Consider the following 25,945-nt stretch of genomic DNA (forward strand, 5'->3'; position numbering starts at 1 on the left):
AGCGTACGTATACTTACATCGTGTGGGGTTAAAGTAGATGGTATGGTTCCAGAATAATTATTAGCGATTACTTACATGACCTAAGATTCCTCTTCGTGGTGCTCTGTTTATTATTTCACTTGGAATAATTTATCGCAGAATTTCACCGTATTCTCAGTATTGCAAACATAATCTGTTCCATACCTTGTTTCAGACCACTTGTCCGCCTTTACCTGTGCCGAAATGGGTTAGTAAAAATGTTAAACTGGGTATGATTTGCCGCCGCCTACTTATGCAGTCTATGGGGTTCTATGAATACAACAATTCTTACATCAACATTTCCATATTCATAGCAAGCGTAGTATTAGGTCCGAAGTAGTATTAAGTACATAACAAAGTCGCCATAGGGAAAGGAGTTTTTTTGTCATCATGCCATCTCACCCTCTTTTGCAATCACACCAGAATGATAGCTAAAGCAACTGAAGTTTGTAATGGGCTGCTGGTGGAGAGAAACTTCCACATCCACTAAATTTTCCACAACGGAAAGTGCCCTACCGCGAAGAAGAGAAAAATAAAGAAAAAAAACAGAACATCCGATTAAAAGTGGCCTTTTGGTGGAGGAAAACCAAATACAACATACAAACAAAGTTATTTTAGCCGTGTTCTGCGCGAAAATCGTCGAAGATACAACAAACAGTCAAGCAAAATAGCGCCCGAAATCTAACACAAGTAGGAATCTTCCGCCACCTTGGACATTGTGGTTTTCGTTTTTGAACGTCACATTTTGTTTTATTGATGCATCTATCCATCTGTTTGTTTTGTTTTCCATTGCTTCCTTTAGTTGAATACAATATTGTAGAGTAATTATTAGCAGCTGCTGCTGATAACAGACAACTTTTGCTTGCCACTTCTCTCTCTCTCTCTCTCTCTCTCTCTCTCTCTCTTAATCGTTATGTTGCTCCACCTTTCTCTCTCTTTCTCTTTCTGCTTTTCTATCTGCCCCTTTTTACCTTCTGCTTCTTCTGCTGTTTTGTCAATCTTACACACGACATGTGTTCTTCTTTCATTTGCTTCTTTTTTTTCATTTTACACCTACTAACACTTTTGTTTTTCAAGCTTTTTTTCCATTGCGATTCTCTACACGTGTGTACGGGGACACTTTAGTTTAACAGCACATGGCGTCTCGTTCGTTCTACACACGCCATTATATCGCTGACACATTTGCGTGTTTTTTTGTTTTGTTTTGTCTACTATTCTCGGTACTTATAGCTTCCTTTTCTCTTTCACATTTCTTTGTTGTTGTTGTTTATTTCTTCTCGTTTTTTTTTTGTTTAGGGGGAGTACTGTTTATGCTCTTTAAATGTGATTCCTATGGGAGGGTGTGATTTTTGCTTGGAATTTGCTTTGCTCTCGCGGGGTGAGCGGTGAGTGTTCTTTAGTATCACGTTTTAGTTGTTTATCATTTGCCGCTAATCATAATATGTTTAACGCTGTTAGCAGGGCTGTGGTGTATGTGTGTGAGTGTGAGCGTGTGTGTGTGTTTGTGTGTCTATAATGATTTGTTATAATTCGTTCATACCGAACTCTGCTGATCTGACCACCTGGCTTTAATGTACTAACTTTTACGGATTACACGTAACGAAATTCAATCATGTATGGGTTGGTTCATGTGTTCCAAGGACCAAAGAATTATTCGCTCAAGGACACGATTACGACCTATTCATAACCACGTGCGTAATGCATAGGCATATCTACGATTTATCGAAGGAAAAAAAATATAATCCCTTTGCAAAGAATGGACTTGATGCTTGCTGTGACTAAAATTAGAAACAAAAAAAAACTTTTAAAGGATTAGTAAAGCCACTTTCCAACATGTAATGCTGCCTTTGGAGCGCCCACGGGAATTATCTCTATTAGCTTCCCCAAGCAAAAGTTTCGACGAAACAAGCTATACATATGCACAGACACAGATTCAGACAAATCATTTACAGTTTTTTTGGTGGGTGACAGAAGGCAGCAATTTTTATTCTCTCGACAGATAGATATCGCCATACACGCGCTAGGAAATGAACATTTTACTTAGCCGAAGCCAGTCTGCCAGACGCTTAGCAGTCAAGGAGGTTGAGAGTACCGAAAGCAAGCCGGTAAGGACGAATAAAATTATCGTAGAAATTTCAAAGAAGGTCAACACAATTTCCAATGTAACAGGATGAGGAAAACCGATCATTAATCTGTAACATACGCAACAGAGCTGTCGTTCGTTTCATGTTTGCTTTCTTTCAACTCCATCCGCTTTTCGAAATGCGGAAAAGAATCATTAGAATACGATTATTGTTACCATACAAAGGAATCTTCTTCTTCTTTTTTTTGTTGCTGCGCTGCTATTTGTTACTTTTCAGTTAAATCTCGATCATCCTCCTCGTCCTTTTTTTTCAATGCGACACGATACGGCACTTATGTTATAATCGTGTTAGTATAATATGTTGGCCACGTCTAAATCTGATGTCTGATATTTTTTAGTACGTTTTGTCCACAGTTGCCGTGTGGGTGAATTTTAGCTTTTTTTAATGGTAATGTATGTGAGTGTGTCCGCGCGTATATCATTCTGTTTGCTGATAAAGTGATCTTCTGTCGATAATTTTGTTTTTGTTTGTTATTTCGCTATCGCTTGTTTATTTATAACGTGTACACAGCAGCACTGCATGTGCGGGTGAGTGAGGGTGCCTATGGATAAAGGGGATTTTGTTGCTTCTACTTCGACTACATCCCCCTCCTCCCCATTGCTAAAGAACGGTTAACAACAACGGTTCAAGGGGGTTGGATGAGAAACATTGTTTCTTTTTTGTTTTTTAGTTATCTAACCATTCACCATTGAAAAAACACGACCACACACAGTTGGACACACGCGCGTGAGGAGGGCCCCTCCAATCGCGCACCGATGCCATCCTTGCCGCCGTCCTGTTCGCAGGAACGACGGAGGAAGAGCAACACTCCCGGTGCTAATAGAGTTTCCCACCTCTTTCGATCGCTCGATCCTTACGAAAAAGCAGCTTCTTGAACGAACGCTCTCTACCCCTCACCGCTCGCTTTCCCCAGTGGGAGTAAAGTTTTACTCGGTTTAAACTCATGCAAATGTGTAAACAAAACAGCGAAAATCACACCTACCTTCCTTCTCTACTTCTCTATCGTACATACACAGTGTGTTCGGCTACAGAACTGCTCGTCCTAATGCGCGTTTGACCATGCAAGCCCGCAGATTTGGCTACGCGGATTTCGGTTAGTTCTCCTGCCATATTATAGCGCGCGTGTGTAGGGGGTGGGGTTGGGGTGTGGGGGGGGGGGAGGGGAGGTTTGGTGCTCTTTAGTGTCCTGGTCTTGGGTTCTGTTCACAAATACACACCACCAGCAGCGGAGCATAATATAGGGATGTTTTCATCATCCTTTTCCTTATTATGTGTATATTTTTGCTTCGTTTTCTTGTCTCCTCCGCGGTTGTAATAGTAATTAATATTATAATTTTTCATATAACTACAACAAATACATCTTGTTTTTTTTTAGCAATGCGCGCACAATGTTTTTCAATGCACGAGAATGCGTGTGTTTTAATTCACGCATTGCAGCTCTTCACAACATATCTACCTTCTTTTGCTCTTTTATCGTGCAATTTGTTTTTCTTCTCTTCTATAGATCGGCTATATTTTTTTCTGCATTGATTCGCTTTGTTATAATCATCATCGTGATTACATTTATATTCAAGATGATGGGTTTTCTTTTCCTTTTTTGTTTTACATTACTCATTAATTAGACGTGTTTACTGCAGCATTTGGGATTTTGCTTGTTTAGTTTTTTTTTTTTCTACTATGTTGCACGTGTTGCCCTTCGCGCTTTTCACCCTATTAGTGTATATATGCATGTGTGTGAATGTTTTGTTTTGTGTGTTTGTGTGTGTATGATTCTATGTATGTTTGACGCATATCATCATTTGCCTCAAACTTCTTCTCGTATTTTTTACTCCATTTTAGTACTGTTAATAAATCTACAATATTAAGCATGCCTTTTTCCAGTAATATTGTTTCCTTTTTCTATCTTCTCTGTTAGGTGTTTATTATATATAAGTGTGTTTGTGTATGTGTGTGTGTTTGTTTGTTGTATGTGGGCCTTGTGTTTGCTTATCAAAATGAAAAGGGTACAAGAGGGGATGATGATGATGATGGGAAACGGTATCGGGTTTGTGTTTTTTGTTTTGTTTAATTTCTTCTTTAAATTTATCCTCTCGTTTTATTGAACCTGATCGATTCACTGGCGATCGTGCACTGGATCGCCCGCTTTCCTGAAGTATTAGTTTTCTGTTTCTGTTTTTATTTACCTTGGATTGAATTATTTCGCGCTTCTTTTTACCCCTTTACTCGCCCACCGTAACCACTATCGCTTTCTAATGCCTATTCGACTGCTGCTGCCGTCGCCGCCAAAGCGATGATACCTGCACGCATTAGATGATATTGTTATGCTAGTGTATCTCTTTCTTAAGTGCCACAATGTGAGATGAATGGTAGGTAGTGTATGTGTATGTGAGTGTGAGTGTGTGTAGTGGTGAATGCATTATATCTTTGAGAAGTCACGCTCAGTACGTCCTTAGTTCATTGTCTATTTTCGCATATGAACGCATAAACCGTCCTTCCCCTTCTTATGATGGTTGCGTTTGCCGTGTCGCTATAAACCCGGAGACGATCATGGAGCCATGCATGGTTCGATAAAACAAAATGTAACACATATTTTGGCTGTATGTGAGCTCTTTCTTGGATTGAAGTTTGCGCCACAATTACCAGTATTTAAGCGGTAACTTTAAAAAAAGGCGAATGTTCACACTGGATGAAAAAGCTATTAAGGACGAAAACAGTCTGATGCCGACACACGTTTGTGTTTTTGTTTTGTTTCTCAGCGTCATGTGCTGATACTTTTTGGCATTAACGACGCCGTCATAACCATGGACAAGATTTTTAAAGAGAAATACGTAAAAGAAAAAAAATAATTCCCGTTAACGATGCGTGGATGTGTGGTATAATATATATAAAAAAACAACAAACTATTAATAACCTATCTTTCACAATTCATCGTATTATCGAGTACCCTTTTGCTGTCGAGATATGTACGTAACATATTTCCATCACGCATGCTGTTAGAGTTCTTTAATGTCTTGTTATACCAACACAATAAGTAGTTTACAGGCAGATAGAGGCGTGAGAAAACAAAATCCTCGCATAGAGACATCCACAGGCACTCACAAAAAGCATGTATGCGTTGTGTTGTTGAACATGCCGTCAACTGCTTGCTTCAAAACATACAAAATGCTGCACATACCCTCTACGGATGATGGTGAGACGCTCCTTTTAGGACATTTGATCGAAGCGAACAGAGTAGTCTTGACAGTAAGCTTCAAATTCGCTTTGCGCAATCCAAATCTTTGCCGCAGACAGACATTATTTCAATGCTTTTGTTGTAATCTACTTCATACGTAATTAGCCAGTTACTGCTCTGCTGTTCAATTCACATACAAACGACACTTGCTCAAAGATATACTATCTGCAGTACTTTTTTTTTCTCAATTGTAACACTTCACGCCGCCCACTCCTTTACCTTCTCCTCCCCCAAGCGTATATATATTAACAATCATTATTTAGTCGACTTTTCCTACAGCGAAAAGGACATGCAGGCGTAAGTGGTGTGGGGACGATAGATCACGTTTCCATGTATCAAACGCTTTCGGTTGAAGGATCGCCTAACAAACCTCCTGCATCCCGCATGGTGGTGACAAAGATGTCATTACACTTTGAGTGAACCCTATCATATAATGCATTTGTGTATATGTATGCGAGCGCATTGTTTAGCGTGTTCGTGTCAGTGTGTATGTGTGTGTTGATGTGTGTACACTAGTGGTTTGTGAGGATGGATGTGGGGGCGTGGGTTTATGTAGGTATGTAGCATGTTACGCATGGTTTGCTCCTTCTCTGTGAAGAAGAAAGCGACTTTAGAAAAAATATTATTCAGTACATCACTTGTTTAATGCGGCAGCCGCATCGACCGCCGAAGCATTCTGCTGAGATGCGGCGGCGGAAAGCGCCGACCCGGCACCGGACGATCCCGGAGGCTGGGCGGTTCCGATGCCGGAGGCGGTGCTATTATTGTTATTGCCAGTCGAGTTTGCCGACGAGGGCGACGAGGATGATGTGGATGTAGCGGTGGGCGATGAAAGCTGGTTTGGATTTAGCTGCGCGCCGCCAGCGCCGAGCGAATTGGCGTCCTGTATTAGTCCCCCTGCCGATTGATTGGTGAGCAGATTTTGATCCTTGTTTGGCGCACGGGACGATATTTCCAGCTCGTTCAGTCGCTTCCACAGCTCTTCCCGCTCCCGCTCTCGCCGCTTCTCTCTGGTGAGTTGGAAGGGAAGGGTTAGTTAGTTGGTGAGCTAATTGCATTCTAGGCGTGGGTGCTTACTTTTGCCGCTCTGCTTTGTAGCTGGCTGTTAGCTCGTCAAACAACTTCGAGTTCATTTCCATGAATGTTTTCAGCACATTGTACACTAGAGCAACGATTGTCTGGTTCCAGTGTTCTTTGCTGATCCGGTAGAGTGCCGGGAACATAATTGGCATTATAACGGCATTGTTGTCCTCGATCAATGACATTGCGTACTCGTTATTCCAGAAGTAGAGTGCTCGCTCGGCGACCTAAAACGTGCAATTCACTTTAACCGTTTCCAGCACTGCAGGATGCTTCGTGTGCCAACAACTCTGTGCTTCTGCTTACCTGAAAGTGTGGACTGGACACGCACTTGGCGATCTGTCGAAACAGCGGTTCCTGTATTTTAACGAACTGCGGTGGCTCGATCACGTCCAATATTTCTTCGATTTCGCCAAGAAACATCACCTCCTTCTGCGAGCACGTCTTTGGCCAGAATTTTAGTAAACCCCGCACGACCGGTTCCGTCAACGAGGCGTCCTTCTCGAGGAACTGCACCACGCAGTAAGCGAGCTGGGCATGGTAGAGGGACAGCACTTTCACCTTGTGTAATGGCAACAGAACCTTCACCAGAAACTGCTTGTGTTCCGCCTTCAACGGCAGAGCGAATCCATTGATTATGCTGCAAGATGTAAAGGACGCCGATTGTTACAACCATTAGAATTAGAGATAATGTGATTTTGTACGATTAAATCCATCAAACTAGAAACATCGGAGGGTGCAATAGATTAAAAAATCATTCTAACAAGATACTCTTGCTGCATGACGGTATAGTATCTAATATCATTAGATTGAGTTTACACCGATAAATTGGGAAAAAGAAACATCGTACAGCGCAACAGGAGCACAGGATGGTGGCAGTAGAAGCTGCTCGTTTTATCTTATTTAACTCCTTTTCCCATGGAATACTGACGCGCGTACTTTTCGTATGTATTTATTTTATGAATCAATTTTTGCTTCATTTCCACACATGCGCGAAAGACGCCTGAAGAAGTGTACTGCCGCTTAGTGAGCGACACTTACACAATGAATGAACCTGCCGGAGGAGAGTGAGCTGTGCGTGTCAGATGAACATTCCCGTTGCGTTAACGAAACGTGAACGCTCTCCTCTCATTGTGCCGGGAGTGGACGATAGCAAGTGTTCCACCACTCATTCGCATTCGTATGGGTGTGCGTGTGTGTATACGTACACGAAAGAAGCCGCTGTCAGATGGACTTTCGTCGATAAATGTTTGCAGATTAAGCGTGAAGGAGTTTTGGAATCTAATTTTTGTTTTCTACAGCACCTTCTAGGTTCACAGTTTTAGCTAGCTGCTATAATTTTAGTTTTCTTACCTTCCCAAAATTTCCAGCAACTCGCCGACGCCATTGAAATGTTCCGTTTCGTATATAAAACGTAGGAATATATTATTAATTTGCTTACGAATAAACGCACGTAATCCTAGAAATTTTCCATATATACGATGCAGCACAGTTTTTAGAAAGTCACGCTCTCTCGGATCTTCGGAATCGAACAGTTCCAATAGCTGAAAAAATCGAAATGTGAGCTAATTGCTTCGACGCCTGTGCTCTTAGTGCCTCGTCGCGATTTGGCGACCTACTGACCTGTAGTACAAACTTCTGGTCGATCACTTTCTTTCCGAACGTCGCTTGGAAGTCGGCTGATTCGAGAAACCGAAGAAATACTTCGTACACTAGCTGCAGATGGGGCCAGGAAGCTTCTAAGGTGGGATCGTCCTCCTCCGGATCAAAGTCAGGATTTTCGCTGGGCGGCAGGGTACGAAATAAATTTACCGATATCTGTAACGAAAAACAACGGATACAGCGGAAAATCCATGTTAATGATTCCATTCTGCTCACGCACCGGGGACGCACCCCGGGGTCCTTTTAGTTACCATTTTGATAATCTCCGGATAGACATTTTCCGTCAGTACGCCACGGCCGTGTGTGATGTAGGCTGAAAGATCGTTTAGGGCTGCTCGCTTGATTTCCTTTCCCTTCAGGTCCGAGAGGGGATCCATAAAATCGAACGACACGCAGCATTGTCGTAGCTTGCGAATGAACAGCTCCTCCTGTTCTAAGCTGGAACAATCAACTGAAAAGAAGGATAAGAGCAACGCAACGCATGAATGTGCATGATTCAAACATGGGGGAAGGTTTTTTTTCCAGTGCCTACCTTTGAGTGGGGGTAACTGTTGCAGCTCCACATCCTGTGAATTCCTGTACCGCGATGAGCCCTGAGATTTTTTGCTTTTCTTCTTGAGCGAACGTTTGGCGAACGGATCGATTCGATCTACGAACGTTCCAGACGACATGGTTTGATCGGCAGGATGCAGTTTTGTGCCCTTTCTGTTTCAATCTGGTGTATGTATAGTACTAGAGAGGCTGGCCCTCGCTCTAGTTGCTTCTCCTGCCTTATTCGCGCTTTTGTCTCGCTTTCTGGGCACAACAAAATCTGCCACAGAAAGACTGGTCTCTGCTGCGTGTGGAGGGATGGATCTTTATTGTGTCGATGAAGACAGTGCCTTTTCTGTATGTGGTAGCTCCCGAGCAGATTCGCCACTACACCGAGTATTACACACTGGGCCTTTCTTCGGTTGGGTTCACTTTCACGACATACGCGCTAGTGAGATATGCGCTTCCCGTTTCGACTTCACTGTACACGCTGTCTAACACTTTCCGGGCTTTGATGGCGAAACCTTTCAGCGAACAACTGTCATCGAAAGAAACGGCAGATGCAGATCGATCAGGTTAGAACAGACTTATAATCACCGCTGTGATTATGCACGGTTGCCTCACTACAACACCGACTCGCGACTCGCACATTAGCTGACGGATGCAACAATGATGCTAAGGCTGCCCAAGGCTTCTTCGATTGACTTCGATACACACATACACACTCCAACAAGGCGCAGGGCGAGCGACACGGCGTATCGATCTCCTCGCTTGCGATTAGGAGGATGTGACGAGGAAATGAATGCTGCGTCGGGCTGGGCGAGTTACACACCGTTTTTTTCGTATCGTATTTTTTCCACAGGAAACACCTACATATATCAATGGTTTTCACACAATTGCCACTTGTTGTATGATTTTCCTTTCAGCCAGCGTGCTGTTACGATCTCCGTCGCTTTGTCGGCGCTTTTATGCGACAACGCGTTAACACAAAATCATACCTACTAATACACTAGGGACACTCGTCGGTCAAATCTTGCAGCTCGCAACACGCTAATTAAATCATAGTTTTACTTTTCATACTATTTATATGACCCTTCGTTATGCAAAGCGAGGGGTGAAAATTAATCGAAGAAAAAGAAAACGATCCAGCTACACTTTTCTCGCGTCTGACTGGGGATGGTGCCACTCGTTACACTACTAAACTATCCACTAATATTATAAACAGAGCAGAGGCTTTGCTTTTCCTATTATTGGAGTGAGGCGATCCAGTACGCGGATTCACACACAAACCCTCCCCCCACACACACACACACACACAGACACTCACTCAAGCGCGCAATCACACACAGATAGAGAGACACACACACGCTCGATCACTGTGTGTTGTTTCTTACTTTATTTATTTCACTTCAAACTGCAACGATTGCTGCATTCATTTTCATACCCCGTTATCACCTTTAACTGCACGTTGCACTGCAAAAAAGAGAAGAAAACGAAACACATTCGTAACCACAGGCTCGTGAGGAAATAAATCAACTATTTAAACTTCGCTCGATGATAGTCTTTTGCGGGATTTGCATGTCTGTGGGGCATTTTCTACGATTTAATTTTTCACCAACAAAATAGTTCCTCGTTCATTTCCATTGCACATGAATCGTTGTATGCCGGTCAAAATGCTTTGGTGGATTCAAAGGTGTTTTCAATGGACCGGACTTATTAAATGTATCGAGATGTGGGGTGCGCGTTTCAAATCTGTAATGACAAAAAAAAAACATTGTAATTAGTTAACAGAACCACTCTTCGCATGCTTAATTGTTATTCGGTAATTAATTTAATGCCAACAAAACCAGGCTAGCTAAGCGAGGTTAAGAAGATTAAGAAGACAAATCACAAAGCAACTCAATTGTACATATTATTTCTACGATTCTTCATTCAAAAACATTGTATTCTGTTAACGCTACCGTCTGCCCTTTAGTCTGCAGCTGGTTTTAATTAGTTTTGCACCTTTTTTTCGTTCTGTTTGTTTTGCCACACAACAGCGGCAAGCTGGCAGAAGAGTAGCGGCGCCACTTGATGGAATTTTTCATTAAACTTAGCAATAAACGAGGAACGCATGATAAGTCCTCTGTGCCCGGTGCTGATAAACATACAATATAGCAGATACAACACACCTATGGTCCGTTGTCTTTATTTTACCCTCGCGGCCGCTGCGGTTGGGGCGGCACACGGTGCTCCCCATGATAAGGGTAGCCAGCCAGCCAGCCAGCCAGCCAGTCAGCAAAATTCCACCATTCCTAGGCACACCAAGCCTTATCGGAGGTAGGTGATGTGCTGCTGCGCGTATTTGGAAGGGTAACATACACGTCGCACACACACATACACACTTACACAAGGCAGGGGAATGGCTACTCTGTTCTCCCTTCCTGGTCTGCTCCTATTTGTTTGTTATTGATTTTTTTCTGCAGCCTTATCAGCACTGCAAATGCTGTTGCTACCGATCCAGAGCTGACACTAGACACTGACACTGTGCCGGGACAGATAGACGGGTAGAGGGTGACGGTAGTATTATCTTCCTCGTTTGCGGGGCATGGCAGCGGGGAGAGAACGTGTGAATTGTACAAGAAGAAGCAGCTGTGAAAAAGTCCGCGTCAAGATAGCGGAGAAGAGGTTTCACAATGTGCAGGAGGAGGTGTCAAAACCGGGTACATACACAGCCCAAAAAGCCCTTGAGAGCAGAGACACTTCCCTTGTGATGCTCGCTACAACAATCGGTAAAAAAATTTGAAGGAGATAATGAGGGACCGTACAATCCGTATCTCGCAACTTGCTGTTCTAACCTTACATAATAATAGCAAGTGGCAGATGTAGGTGCAATTCCTATCACCACTCAGCTGCTCAACAACAATTAGCGACCTCATATGAGAGCGCACCTTCCTTGCGTGAAATCTGCGCAGATGCATCGGGAACACTAAGAACATCAACGTGCACGGGTTGGGGATCATCTTTGCGGTGTACACACCTGTATAGCTGATAGGAATGGCAGAGAAAGTTAAAATGTCATCGGTAACGTATGAACTGACAACACCAAAGGACTTTCGAAGCCGACCGGGCGCAGAATCATCTTGTAAAAGAAAAGCGCATCTCTTTTCTCATCTCTTCTTTCCTGGCTTCTCATCGTTTACTCGCACAAACACACACTCTCTCTCTTTCTTTGCCTTGCGTACTTTTCCTTTCAGTAACCAACGTTCTCATGGAATGTGTGTATTTTTTGCCATCTGTCCTTCTCTTCTGGAGTAGAATAAGGACAGAAACAAATACTATACGCACATTGCACAAGTTTCGAACCAGCTGATTTTACGTTTTTACGTCGCACCAGCATTCAATGGCCATTAGTATTTACGTTGAATTTCAATCAAAGGTAAATGATGATTTGCCCATAAGGTAGTTGTGGAGGGCAAAATATTGGGACTTTTTTAAGGCGTTTGGTCCACTCAAAAGATGCGACAGTTTGTACAAGACTGTACACGGGATTGATTCCCATCCGCGAGCGTACACCTTGCAAAAAAAAACAATGTGCAAAAAGATGTGTGCAAGCAGTACAATACATCTTGCGGAGGCAGTGTAAAACCGGCATGATCGCGGTAAGTCGTTACGCAAGACAGTCAACGAAATAGTCTAAATATAAAATGCAATTCAGTTTTATATTGTTTTTAAATGTGTTTTGCTTGCCAATTCAAGGCAAAGTTTTTACAATTTTCATAAACACCTATCTTGATTAAATTATATAAAGTATTGCGAAGAATGTTCTGTGTACTAAACACTGCCTCCGAATAACCCATATATCTGCGAAGAAATATTCCGGCTCACATGCAAACCCGCCGGTGATACACACAATGGAACGAACACTAACAAAACTATTGACAAAACACAAGCACTTTTACGAGCTAAAAATAAGTCGAACACAAAATAGCACACGCGTTGTTCTACAGCCAGCCGCCCTTTTTGCTCGTGCCTTCTCCTCATATGAACCGCCATCCACCCACTGCCCACCCCCATCATTCCCACCAAAACTCGACCTTTGCCAGCGTTTGGAATTTGCAAGCGATAGGAAGCGGCGATCTGCTTTCCGAAATTCTTCCATTAACGAGGCCCCTGTACCTGCTGCAGGGGGCGAGTGTGCTCACGGTACCACAACAATGCATTAGAGAAAGAGGACGAGGGGGTGGGAAGAATAGTACACTAAATTTGCATTTACATCAATCAACGCGCTATGCCGTCAAATAATCAACAGCAGCAGCGAACCCATCATCATCATCGATAAATGCTCAATGTGATTCTCATGCGTTCATTTGGCGGGCGAGTGAGTGCGTGCGGTAAAGCAATTTGTCTGGAGCTATGCTGTGTTGGACATCGAATGCGACCGCTCCTCCGCTCCATCAGGCTCGGAACTATTTCCAAATTAGACGTTCATTGTTCTTTGCAACACACGACGACGTTTATCTCGCGATTTGATACGAAAAGATGTGATTCACATGGAGCTGCTATGGGGAAAATGGGGATAAAAGGGCGAGAAAATCAATATTAATTAACGCGCTTTTCCCTACACTGTTGTGGCAACCGCTCCATTCCATTACGAGCATGATCACGTGTGCGTGAGTACGCCCCACAGGAGATGTAAGTGTGCTCGCATCGATAGACAGCGCTGTCCGATCGCCCCCGCACGACCGACCATGAACTTACACAACACATACATGTAACTACTACTCTTTGCTAAGACAGGCCAGAGGAAATTTAAAAATCACACAGAAACCCAAGCTGCGGGGAAGCAAGCTGCTGCAATGATCGCGATCATGCTCGATACGATACAAACGACCCTGGCCCAGTGTCACCCATGCAGTGGGTATCAGACAGAATTCTCTCTCCGACCGACCTGAAATTTATCATCTAATGCCACACACACCCTTCGGCGTGGCACGGTGGTGTTAGTGACGATTGCTCGGGCGCCCGAACACATATTATTTGAATATGCATACGCACAACAGAATCCGTCTTCAGTAAACCCCAACGCTAATTGCCGTAAGAAAAAATAAATAAAACACATTCAAAAGCCCTTCTCTAGGCAAGAAACACATCATACAACACCACCAAATGTCTGGCGGCCGTGCGCGTCGTCCACAAACACCAGCGCAGAGAGATATGCTGCTAAATATAAATGAACCTACGTTACAAAAATAACACAGACCGAGATGCGGATCCGAAGGATAGGAGAGAAGAAGTAGCAGTATAGAGCGAGTGAAGAAGAAGTTAAAAGCAACCAAACAAGCCAAAGGATAACATAACACACAGCAGCGTGACCATGAGCAGACGACGAACAATGCTAAAGAACAACTGTTGGTTTGACTCGCGACAGACGTATTAAGTTTTGTCTTTAAATCGAAAATAAAGGTAATTTTAATAATTTAACATTCGAACAGTTTATGTGATATCTGAAGTGAATCTAGATCATTATAATGCTGTAATATCACTCAGATTAAGGTAATCAATTATTCAACTACTGTAGTCTGAGCCTTTGATTGAAAATGGGGCCTTCACGATTCTAGTCAGATTTTTTATATGGAATTTGGCAGTTGGCGGCTGAAATCATGTCAACACTCCATACAAAACCACACACAAAATTAGCCTGCGATTTTCAGTCTAGATTATTTCAGCCTCAAAGCTAGAATTACATTCGAGTACCTGCTCGAAAAATGTCAAAACAAGGACGTGTTTTCATTTATCCCAAGGTGCATTAAAGAGATCAGGTGGTGGAATCCACAATCAAAGTGTATGTATAGACCAGGTGGTCTCATAGCCTGTCTTTTAACACCAAATTTGAACGTCACTTTTGACAGGACGGGTGCAAACAGCTGAGAGGCTGGCGGAAACGGAAAGGGGCCCAATATTGGTTTTATGAACTAGGTTGTCCGATGTCTTTCCTCACGCGATCAACATACTGGGAAGTTAAAAGTGCAGAGTGTAAGATATAAACCATTAGATAGATTGTAGGCTTTCTACCCATCTATGATGTTCCACAATCACTGTGCTATCAAGCTGGTTGAACTCCTCTTGAAATCGTGCGGCACACGATCATTAGGTATTATCAGGATTGTTAAGATTTGTGAAGCATATCGCGTTAGTGTCTTCTTGTTGGCGTAAAGGCGAAGTCGCTAAGCAGAACTAATATACAAGCTTACAAAGACTTATGCTTACTACGTAAATGGATGGTCACAATGCCAGCAACAAAAAGACGGGGGTTGATCGCGTACATGGGGCTTATAGGATTTGCCGCGTCTATCCAATAGAACACCGGGGACTGCGTTCCATATAGAATATTTATTGATTTGTTTATTTGTAGATCACCCATTGGATATTTCAATAGAATCGCATCATACTGAGTTATGAGTGATACCACTGTCGCATCAAACAGATTGATGAACGATGTCATCTTATTGTAGAACTTACATGATTAGACGTTACTAAAGATTCATAACAACATGTTTAGTTCACTTTCTCAAAGCATTGCCCTAAACAACGACTAATTACAGCATTTGTTTGGGGAAGCTTTCATTGATCTGTTTAGATTTTACGGACTTATCATATCTACATAGTACTCCCACAATAGACGTGAATACTTCCTTCATCCTGTCCCAATAACCTAATAATGTAGTTCATCAAATTGCAGCAGTTTAACTGTACGGGCGAAGTAGTGTAGTGTAGTGCTCCAGTGATTGCAGTGTCGTTGGCAGAATCTATTATATTTTCTTTTTATGGTTAGGAGCAAAATGCAATGCTACAACACTGCAGGCTACTTACATTTTGTGCCTGTTACACTTAAGTTCAGTTCCTCTTCACTGCCGAGGAAAAGCGGCCAACGGCAGAAAACAGCCCCGTCGGATAACTTAACCCGACCGCGCACGCAGCAGCAGCCGTGTTTGGGGTCGTAGAAACGGAAGGAACGTTAAAATAATTGCCATCCGTTCTTCCAGCCAGCAACACAGCACCACCATCCGGGCTAAAGTTCAAGTGTTGACTTATTTCGGTCGGATTGCAGGCGCACACTCCAGAGCCCAGAGAAACGGCGAGTCAATTGCACACGATAACAACCTCGCCGCCGCCGTTCGAGAAACTTTCCTCCGCCAGGGGGGAGTGTGTGTGTGTGTGTGTACGTCCCCGATGGTAAACAATTTCCGTGCATTTTATAATGCTCTGTTGTGTTTCCTCCCCATTCCAGTTGCCAGTGTTCCCTCCGGTGGGATCACGAGAGGATGGAACGGCTTGGTGAATTAAATAATCGTTTTCCACGGAGATTTTCCCTTGGCTAGAGGCTGCGGCGGACGACCGACCCTCCTCACGTTGCTGTGTCGAACTTTAATTTATTTGTTTTCATTTGTTCATTGTTTGTGTTCGTTTCCTACTGGTTTAGCCACACCAATTGGCCACAGAAGCACAAGTTACAAGCAATGTCTTGAGCGATAGGAGCAGAAATTGAATCATTTTTGGATACAAAAACGTAATAGGCAAGATTTATCGTGCAGTTTACAGCGCTAAAACGGTACCACTGCCTACAGTATGGATTCGTATTTCATATTTCATGCATTTGGCTGAATGTACCATATTCTTGTGCAAGAATCGTCTTGCTGCAAGCCTCCAATGGCAAAAGAAACCTTTAACATGTGTGTGTGTTTATCTCGTAGGTGCATTTTGTCTACAACCTTTCCTCGCACACCTTTGCCCTTCGACGAACAAACTGTGTCACCTACCAAAGAAGTGGCAGCTCCATTCTGTGGGCTATGGAGGCAACTTTACAAACAAACACACGATGCCACCTCCACACTTTACGTGACCGTAGCTAGTAGTTGACACGCTTATTAGCCTCGACCATTGCAGGGGAGCGGGCGTATACCATATCTGGGGTGTAGGAATGGAGGATCTTCCACACTCAACCTACAGTTGTGAGCATTACGTTTGGCAAAAGCACAAACATCTGGAAAGAATATTTCGTTGCAATATTTCGCTTTTCATCAATCTAGCTGTATGTATTTTGTACGCCAATCGTTTACAGACATATGTGTGCGGATTGTTTTTGTCAAATACTTTCAAATGCTTCTCGCTTCGACTACGATGCAGAAGGTCAAGGAAGTTGTCCCACAGCTGAACAAATCAGTACAGAAATCCCACAGAAGTTCTAATAATTCACCCATTGTGGTAAAGGAACGACAGCTCAGGTAAACTTCAATTTCTGTGGACCAGAGGATGGTGGCAAAGGCTAGAGACGATGCTCGTTCCGCGTGAATGACCACCAGTGTGACAAAACCTATGGGGTAACTAATTAATTTGCATCCGCACGTGTGTTTTGTATCGCTTTTGTTACACCTTCTCTCTTCGTGTGCAACTGGCACTGCCCACCACCCCTGCAACGTTGGTGCAGGATGCACAAGGCAAGCAAGTTTAGCATTGTTTTACTTCAAAACAACTACATACACACTCACAATGAGGAGGTATGGCATAATTAGAATAAACATATGGCACACCTTCAGAACGGAAGTTGCGCTGTGCTGGTGGGCGGGTGGGGGAGGCACTCAACGATTTGCTTTTCATCTGCATTGTTTATAACAAGGAGGCACCACTCAGAAGTTACTGTTTGTACTACGTCATTCGTGTTCGTCACAGAAAAATGTAGCACCGTAGGTAGAGGAGCAAACGCAAAGAAAAACGACAAAACGGTGAGGAAAATCACGCAGAACATTTGTTCCTAGAATGATATGTGTGCATGGAAAATAGTTTTCATTCAAGGCATTTTTAGCTGACCTATATAAAAAGTGGCAAAGGTCAACCGAACATTGGGTTTCATTATTTCGACTTATATTCTTATGGCGTGCAAAACAAAGATTGCAACACTATTTAAGTATAATCGCAACATCAGACAGAGAAGAACGTATACCAGAAAAATGCGCACAACAAAGCATAATCAATAAATCGGCTGTTAATAAACCTAACTCTAGCAATGCACGATTTCTTTTCAATCTCGGAAATATTCATTTATTGGAAAGAGAATGGAAATGAAAAACAAAAACAAAAATATAGACGTTAAGGCCCATGCCTGCATCTATGCAATCATTGGTAGCGTCCACTTGATCGTGTGTGTGCAGATGGCATTAATAGACACCTGACTGCGGCCGTACTTCTCGACACGTTTACATATGACACATCGGTCGCATGATGAGATACGCTATCTCTTAGGAGTACTCTCCCGGTAAGAAGAGTAAGACAAATAATCACAAACATACTACTGTCGTGCTTGTGGGAATGTCTGGTCACAACACTGTCACGTATCTGGGTGTTGCAGCTTTGTGTGATACAAGAGACACGCGAGGAGCTCGTCTTATGTAATGCAAATCCGTCAAAACATCATTTTACAGATCGTTTCCACACCATCGTTGTTCTTATCGGACACGCTCTGTTGATAGAAAATCAGCAACACGGGATAAAATAGTTGTTGAACAAATTGCCAGTTCTGAAAAGGCCTAACTGCAGAGCATCCTTGTCATTGTTTTGTTGATATACTCATCAATATAGTTTGGAAACACAGGCCTTTCTAGCAATTCTATCTGCAAGAATAGACTAGTTCTTATAAAAATCTTTGACTTGATGATGAAAGCTGAAAGAAAGCTGAATCCTATTGTAGCTGATCTTATGAACAGAATTCAATGCATCTACTTCAACGGGTTATTTCATTCAACTAGACAACATACACCGTAGAGAGAAAGAGGTAAGCGAGCTAGTCGTACATTGAGATTGAAGCAGAAGTGAAACGGAGAGCGCCCAATGATCCTTGCACCACACTAACCTACCTACTCATGCTGTCAAAGCGAATCTAAAGAACCACTTTGCGCGTAGGAGGACCTTGAACGGTGTGTGCGGTAGTGGTTCCATTTCTAGAGATTCGATGGTTTCTACTCACCTCTCTAACCCATTCACCTATTCTACTACCCTCTGTGACTAAGAGAAATGGTGAGAACCAAACGATTTTTTAAGGAAGCTTCGCTGAACCGGAAATTGGGTTGGATCCGTTCTATTTGTTTTTTCTTCTTCTTTATTATCATACACGCACTCACACACATACACACACACACACACGGAACAAGTAGAACAATAGTGGTTGTGGTGTTCATTTCATTTCCTTCTATTACTCCGCTAGCTGTCAAAGTGTGGGATCTCACGACATTGTGACACCCTTAGCTCTCCCCCCACTTGCCCTCCCATCCCTTTCCGGAGAGTGCTCATCTATTGATTGGCGGACGGAGAGTGTGACCGTGTGGCTAAAGTCCGCGGACGAAAGGTGGGCGCTGGTGTGCGTTTGCGTATTTGTGTGACAACACACACACACACGCGCGCGCACGTGCACATAAACACACACACACAAACACACACTATCACGGTCGCAAACATTTGACAGATGCCATCTTCACTGACGTTTGCAAATAAATTCGCAAAGCTTCGCTACCATCGAACAATTACTAGGCTGCTTGGACGGACTCTCGCACATATACCTGGGAGCAAATCATAAAACCCTTGTTGTGCAGCAAAATACAGCAGGAAACTTACAACCATCCAATTCAAGAGTGAACTGAAAGATGCTGTGTATCCTTACAACACACGCAAACAAACACACATCCGTTAGCAAATGCAACAACTACTAGGAAACGGACCAATGCAATCGGCTGCACACTCATACTACACACTCAACCCCACTGCACAGCACACGGAATTCACTGAACCAGACCTTTTCCTCTATGCTTTACTCGGACGACCTAATTGTCCTTTCGCCGTACCAAGAAGGACGAAACATGGACGAAGAAGAGTGGGATGAAAAAACACACGATGAGTGCGAAGAACTAGTAGGGTTGGGGTAGAGTTAGTGGGTGTTGATGCTGTGCTGGTGGAGTCAACCGAACACACGGCGGAGTGTGCTAGTAGTAGTAGTACTGCTACTACTACTACTACGTCCCAACGTCTCAACGCACGCACACAAACACACTTGGGTACATTTTCCACTCCGCTGCCCTAATGGCAGCACTTCTTACGTTTACGATGGGTCACACTTTTCTTAAACTTATTGGTCTTCTGCTGCCCGGTGGGACCGACACCGATGCATATCATACGGATATCCCGGGAGGTGCGAAGAAGTTGCACGTAACTATATTACTACATTCACTAGCATGACCTCCTCCTTGCCATACCTTGACACCAACGCCACCGATACGAGGGTTGCAGATAATCTTGTTAAGTGAAATAGGACGCACCGTGTGCTGCTGGTGGTGCTGCCTTTTCCTGTTCCTTCTGTTCACTTTTCGGTCAGAGGACACAAACGGAGGGTTGTTGTGCTGCAGCATACACACACACCCGTGGTTAGTGTCGTGGCCCAGGTCCACCACCATCTGTACACGGGTAACTCCCGTCTCTTACCGTCGTAAGACACAAGGCCATCCCGTGCAAACAAATGGCAATGCAAAAATCTGATAAAACGAACCGATACCTCATATCATACATACACACACACACGCACACACACACACACACACATCACATGCAGGAGAGCTTGTACGTTGTTTTCACTGCTATGCACTTTTTCTTCGGCTGGCGGCGGCTTTTATTTTCACCCCAAATGGACACTATATTGTAAGCCCCATCAGCAAAAAGAAACGATTGAGAAAATGCGGCGACCGTGCAAGCAAAAGCAAGTTGTGTCACACGACCGGTTTTGTTCAGCGCACAAAACGGCAAGCAAACGGCAAATCCTATTATCGAGCCAAACGACGAACGCATACTAGAGCACGTAGGTGTGCGCGCCTGTGTGTCTGTGCGTGTATGTATGTGTATGTATGAGTAAACGCAAGGCAGTCCAATAATAATAACACATCCCAAAAGGGTGTAAGAAGTTAGCACGGCACTGTTTTGGGCGCCCAGGAAAAAGGTGGTGTTGGGGGGGTGACGGAAGGTGGTTAAAGGGAGGATTTTCTTAGCAGTTTGCTGAGTTCTGCCAGTGACACACATACACAACTTTGAACGGATTGAACTGCAATCGCTTCATTTCCAGCGCACGCAAGAGACATCGAGACCGTTGGACGCGATTAAAATGGACAGTTTGGTGCGCGACAAGAAACAGAAGCCAGCAGGGCCCGCGCGACGGCTGCACCAGGTCACACTAACCCAGGCCTTTCTCGGCTCAAAAATAATATGTAAATAAAAATCAAAATGGCGGAGCGAATTGAGCTCCGGCGAAAGAGAAAGGCACTCAGGGGCCCCATACACCACTCACTCGGCCCAAAGCAATCACGTTCCTACACGGAGGCGAGCGTGCGAGCGGCTGCTAGTTCTGCTGCTGGGCCGTAGTCGTGTTGTGTTGGTGGTGATACATTCCGCCGTGTGTTTTTATCTGCTTCCTTCGCTTCGTACCCATCACGATGTGAGTGCTTTGTTGACAGCTCTGCTCGCCACACACTCTCGTGCGTTTGGGGGGAGGCCCACACAAACACACGTACACTCACATACACGCACACGGTGGTGGTGTGTGCGCGCTGCTGTGTTCGCGTACCCCCAGACGGCAATGGCGAAGGGCAGCGGCGTGTGGACATAACACCACACACCACCACTAAGGAGCACACCCGTACCCGCACACCAGCAGCAAGTGAAATAACAGAAGAGGTTGGACATATCGAATAGAAATAGCTGTTAGTAGGACCAAATTGGTTTAAATCTCCCAATCGCTCATCTCACTCACTCGGGCACAGCCGCCCGCCAATCGAAACGGAACACTTCCTCTACCCAATTAACACAACCGACTGGGAGGCAATGTATTTTGAAGGAAAAATCAATAAGAAATCACCAGACAACAGTTTAACTTGTTGTGTGTGTGTCCCCACCGGCAAACCACCCAATCAAAGCCGTCCGCTGCGATCCTCCTTGGCACTTCCCTTCCGCAGTGCACTGCAAACGATCAACGGTTTTATTCAATTTGCGTGCGTCATTGAGCAGCAGCAGCAGCAGCACCAAAAGAACCACGAGACGTCGAACGCGCGCGCGCTTTCGCGATCACTGCTCCACCTCTTCTTTCCCCTCCGTCTGGCTACCCTCTTCCCATTGATTTATCTGTTTCGCCATTGTAAGCTTCACGGGTAGAGCAGGGTGTGGTATTCACACAATCAATTTACGTATGCCTCTGTGGCCATTCGACAGAACAGACGGGGAACGACGGCCATCGGTTGAATGGAATGGAATGGGGCGCACATGCACATATGTTGTCGATATTGTGCTGATTCTTCTACCTTAACCATCGGTGCCATCATCATCATCAACATGTCCACCCTCCCTGTGGCACTTGTCACTGGATTGCACACGGTATGTCTCGCCGCCAAATGAAAACAATAACAACCAACAAGTGCACACCGAACGAGGGGGAAGAGTCATTACACAGTTTGCTCGATTGTTGTGCGTCTTTTGCGGAGAGGTTATGTTTCTTAGTATGCCGGGATTTCTCCAACCGTTGGTGTGTATTTTTAGGCGCGGGTTTAGCATCTTTTATTGGATCCAATGCCCCAAAGTTACGGTCTAATTATGAACTTGAGGAGATCATCCCCCTGGTGAGCCTTTTCCCTTTATGGTGTCCCCCCTTGCCAGTGGACTAATTTGGAGTGTTGGTGCGTATTTGGCATTGCCCATAAGAAAGATTCAAAACACATTTGCTCCTCTTCGCAAACCCATCTCCCAACACTTTATGGCAAATTTCATTCACACAATATCAGGAAGGGCCATATTCCAGTGTTCATAGCGAAAAAAACAGTGCCGCATGGAAAGCCTCCTGAAGACGACAGTCCGAGATGGCTCTTGGTACCGACCAACCGGCCAGCAGGAAGCAACAAAGGTGGGATTAAAAACACAGTAAAATTAACGACCCATAACGTCACGTTTCGGACTGGCTGCCGCTGTTACTGCTGCCCCTTCGCCAAAGTGATGCGCACAACGAACGGCGCAAAGCGCTTTCTCTGCTGTAAAAAGAAAATTTATATATCCACCATCCCCGGCCCGGTCAGGGACCCGCCCGCCCGCGCACCCGACATGCCACATTAGTGTCTCTCGCTTCTTGCTGAGCTTAACGAGCTTTATCTAATTTCTATGCTGTTACTTGCTACCCGACCAGCTTGGCAAACGTTTGCTTTACGAGAGGGAGAGAGAGAGAGAGAGAGAGAGAGAGAGAGAGAGAGAGAGAGAGAAATTGTCGACTATGCTGATGACGGTAGTTTGCCAACTGTGCCTATATTTTTGTGCATTTTCATTCACTCACTGTACAATAACACCAGTGTAAGCTAACTCACCTTTGCCTGTTAGAAATTGGAAGCATACTTCAACGAGGGCCGGAGGATGACCTGATGCTCGGTTCGGTTGATATTTTTGATTTCTGTCCCGGCATTTAATATCCTTCGCCAATGTATCCACCAGCGTTCTCACCCACCACAGCAAGCGTCGTTATCCTTGGGTCGTTAGTTTGTGTTCGCTTCTTCGCACGGCCCGTTTTGAGGTTAGAATTTATTGGGCAACCGTTGATCGCACGTCGATCGTCCGGCACAAATCCTTCTTTGCCGTCATCTCTTTGCTACTTTACCAATTCACACACACACACCCATACACGCACACACTCTCGCTGGCGCACGCACGCACACACTCTCTTTCTCTTCCCTTTTGTGTGAGCGCTCTCGCATTCAATTTTGAGCTCACCCACTCACACACACGCACATTCAGGTACAACGAATTTCTTCTTCTCCGATTTCGTAAGATCTTTGAATAGCCCTTACACACACACTCACACACTACGGTTCTGCTTTCCTAGTAACGAACTACTCTTTTCATCCTCAGGCACGCTCGCAAACGCAATGTAACCATTGGTCAAGGTAACGGCAGTTCGCTTGAAAACCATTCGCAATTAAAACTATCCGTAAGAAAGGATTCATTCATTCTGCTGCTGACTTTACCTATACATGGGCTACCTTGCATTTGTGTGGTCCAGATTTGCCGTTTGCTTCTTCATCTGATGGTGTGTGTGTGTGTGTGATGGTGAACGATTGGATAAGTACGATACACACGAGCAAAGAAGAAGCAGAACTGCTCCGGCCAACCACTCAACTGCTAGGAAGAGAGAAAGAGCGAGAGAGTGAGAAAGAGAGCGAGAGAAAAAGAGCAAGAAAAAAAGATGGCGCACGAGAACCTTCACGCATACACACACACATGCACCAGTGCGGTTGCCCTTCTTCCTTGACTCATTCTTGTGCTCACGTCTTTTTGCACTCTTCCCTCTCTGTTTCGCTGCCTATCGCTCCGTTTTGCTCTCGCTACTTCACATCGCTCCTTCAAGTTATGCTCAGCAACCACCTATGAAGGTATTTTTTCACGAACAATTCTTTTCTACCAGTTTCCGGAAACAGCGAGCTCCCCCCTACCTCCCCCACCAAACCGACCGACACCAGCCAGCAGCAACATCATGCCCATCCGCGGAAAATTCTGCACCGTCGACAGGTTCACGCGACGGATTCGCTCACTTTCGACTGTGAAATCTGTGCAAACCGGTTCTGGGTTCGATGGCAGAACCAGCAAAAGAAGTAACCCCCCTCCGTTGCAGTCACGAAAGAAAAATCCATCCGCACACACAGATGCTACGGCATAAGTTACTAATTAACGGTGCTTCTGCCTCTGCTGCTGCTGCGTGCTGCCGTTTTCGACTAATCGATAAGGTTCGTCCACCCCGCACGGCAATTCTCACTGGCACGGCGCTTGCCAGCGCACACCTCAATGGCGGAACATCCTTTTTCACCTCTGCGAGGCACAAATTAGCGCAACACGACTTTTCTTCACACATTTCCGGCGGCCGTCGTCGCCGTCGTCATCGTCATCACTCAAGGCGCAGTAGGCCGTTTTTCATTCCGTGCACACACACACACATATATATACATATGTACACATATACGCATACCCACGCATGGGGTTCGGGAGGAGCTACGCCGTTGCTTTTTTTTTGTTCGGTCCTGTGCTGTTCTGCTGGTGCGTCTGGTTTAATCTAAATCCGTGAAGCCAATCCTTACACTCGGGTGCAGCAGAATCACGCACGATCCTTTCACGCAAACCGTGCACTGTTCGCGAAAACCCTGACACTTTTTCAATGGGGCGACGCGATGGCGTACTTCCGAACCGACGTCGACTACACACAGAAAAAAACGGAGGACAGAGGAAAAATGCGTGAGTCATTAGGGTGCCTTTGCACAGCGCGAACTGGTGCGCTACGAACCGAGCGAACTGTCAAATGCCACTGCGTATCAAGGTGTTTGTAGCACTGATGGAGGAGAATCGTTGACCATTTGCACACATTTGGTGAAGAAATAAAATTTTGTTTGGGAGCGCATTTTGGTTTCGTTCAAAGATTTGAGCTAAGCAATACGGCCTTTTTGGACCGTTACTCCTGAATAAAAAAAAAGATTTGAGCTATTATTAGCGGGGAATGATACCGTAAAAAATATAGAGCAAAAATTTTGCTCCAGAAAATGAAGCTCACGGGAAAAAAACAACAACAAAAGTTGAAAATTGATATAAAAAAATGAAACAAAATTAGACGAAAAAAGAGTTGACAATAGATATAAAAGCAGCTAAAATACGGCCGAAGCTATTATTACATGTGAATTTAAATTAAATTAAAAAATATTAAAGCTGCATAACATCATGTAAAAATACAATATGGTTCTATAAAATACAAGAATACTTTTGACACCAATAGAATGTGAACCAATTGTTGCAAAATGTTTAGCTAACTCCAAAGCGCCACAGATTAAGCTTAAACGACTGGAAAATCGAATATCGATGGAAAAAAACGAAAGCTCCATAGCTTCATTGGTTTGCTCAATAGATGGCGTATTACAACTCATCATTATATTGCTGTCCTTTTCTTGCAATGTGTTTCGGCAAGTTTTATCTTATCATGACCTATGTAGCCTTCTAACTTTCCGAGCAAAAATCTATATGAATGGTCGTGTGGTCAGATACGTGGGTATCAACACCAACGACCATTACTCAAATCTCACTTGCTTCAGGGCTGGTGGTTTCCAATTGGAGTTTATTATTTAAACAAACGTATCGCCGTTCTAGTTCTAGCGATGCATAACTTCAATGCGAAACCATACAACAGTACAGAGGAAATGAG

The 25,945-nt window shown here is 44.2% G+C and overlaps 1 protein-coding gene across 16 annotated transcripts; it reads right to left on the reverse strand.

Annotated features, from left to right (window-relative positions):
* Window positions 1-740: 740 nt before the first annotated feature.
* On the reverse strand, window positions 741-24,995 carry LOC1274016 (serine/threonine-protein phosphatase 2A 56 kDa regulatory subunit epsilon isoform). Of its 16 annotated transcripts, XM_061652450.1 has the most exons (10): window positions 24,837-24,986; window positions 23,079-23,689; window positions 10,287-10,419; window positions 8,669-10,140; window positions 8,388-8,587; window positions 8,098-8,292; window positions 7,828-8,018; window positions 6,781-7,114; window positions 6,472-6,701; window positions 741-6,404 (listed from the first exon to the last, which is right to left on the reverse strand). In XM_061652450.1, exons 4-10 carry the CDS (start codon window positions 8,805-8,807, stop codon window positions 6,029-6,031), a joined length of 1,665 nt encoding a protein of 554 aa, XP_061508434.1. In that variant the 5' UTR covers window positions 8,808-10,140; window positions 10,287-10,419; window positions 23,079-23,689; window positions 24,837-24,986; the 3' UTR covers window positions 741-6,028. The 16 variants fall into 16 exon arrangements, with proteins under 16 accessions (XP_061508434.1, XP_061508436.1, XP_061508431.1 ...); XM_061652452.1 differs by lacking the exons at window positions 10,287-10,419; window positions 23,079-23,689 and having other exon boundaries at window positions 8,669-9,205; window positions 10,123-10,140; window positions 24,837-24,992; XM_061652447.1 differs by lacking the exons at window positions 10,287-10,419; window positions 23,079-23,689 and adding an exon at window positions 23,733-23,883 and having other exon boundaries at window positions 24,837-24,988.
* Between the last annotated feature and the right edge of the window lie 950 nt (window positions 24,996-25,945).

This window comes from Anopheles gambiae, chromosome 2 (assembly GCF_943734735.2).
Source record: "Anopheles gambiae chromosome 2, idAnoGambNW_F1_1, whole genome shotgun sequence".
Classification (NCBI taxonomy): domain Eukaryota; kingdom Metazoa; phylum Arthropoda; class Insecta; order Diptera; family Culicidae; genus Anopheles; species Anopheles gambiae.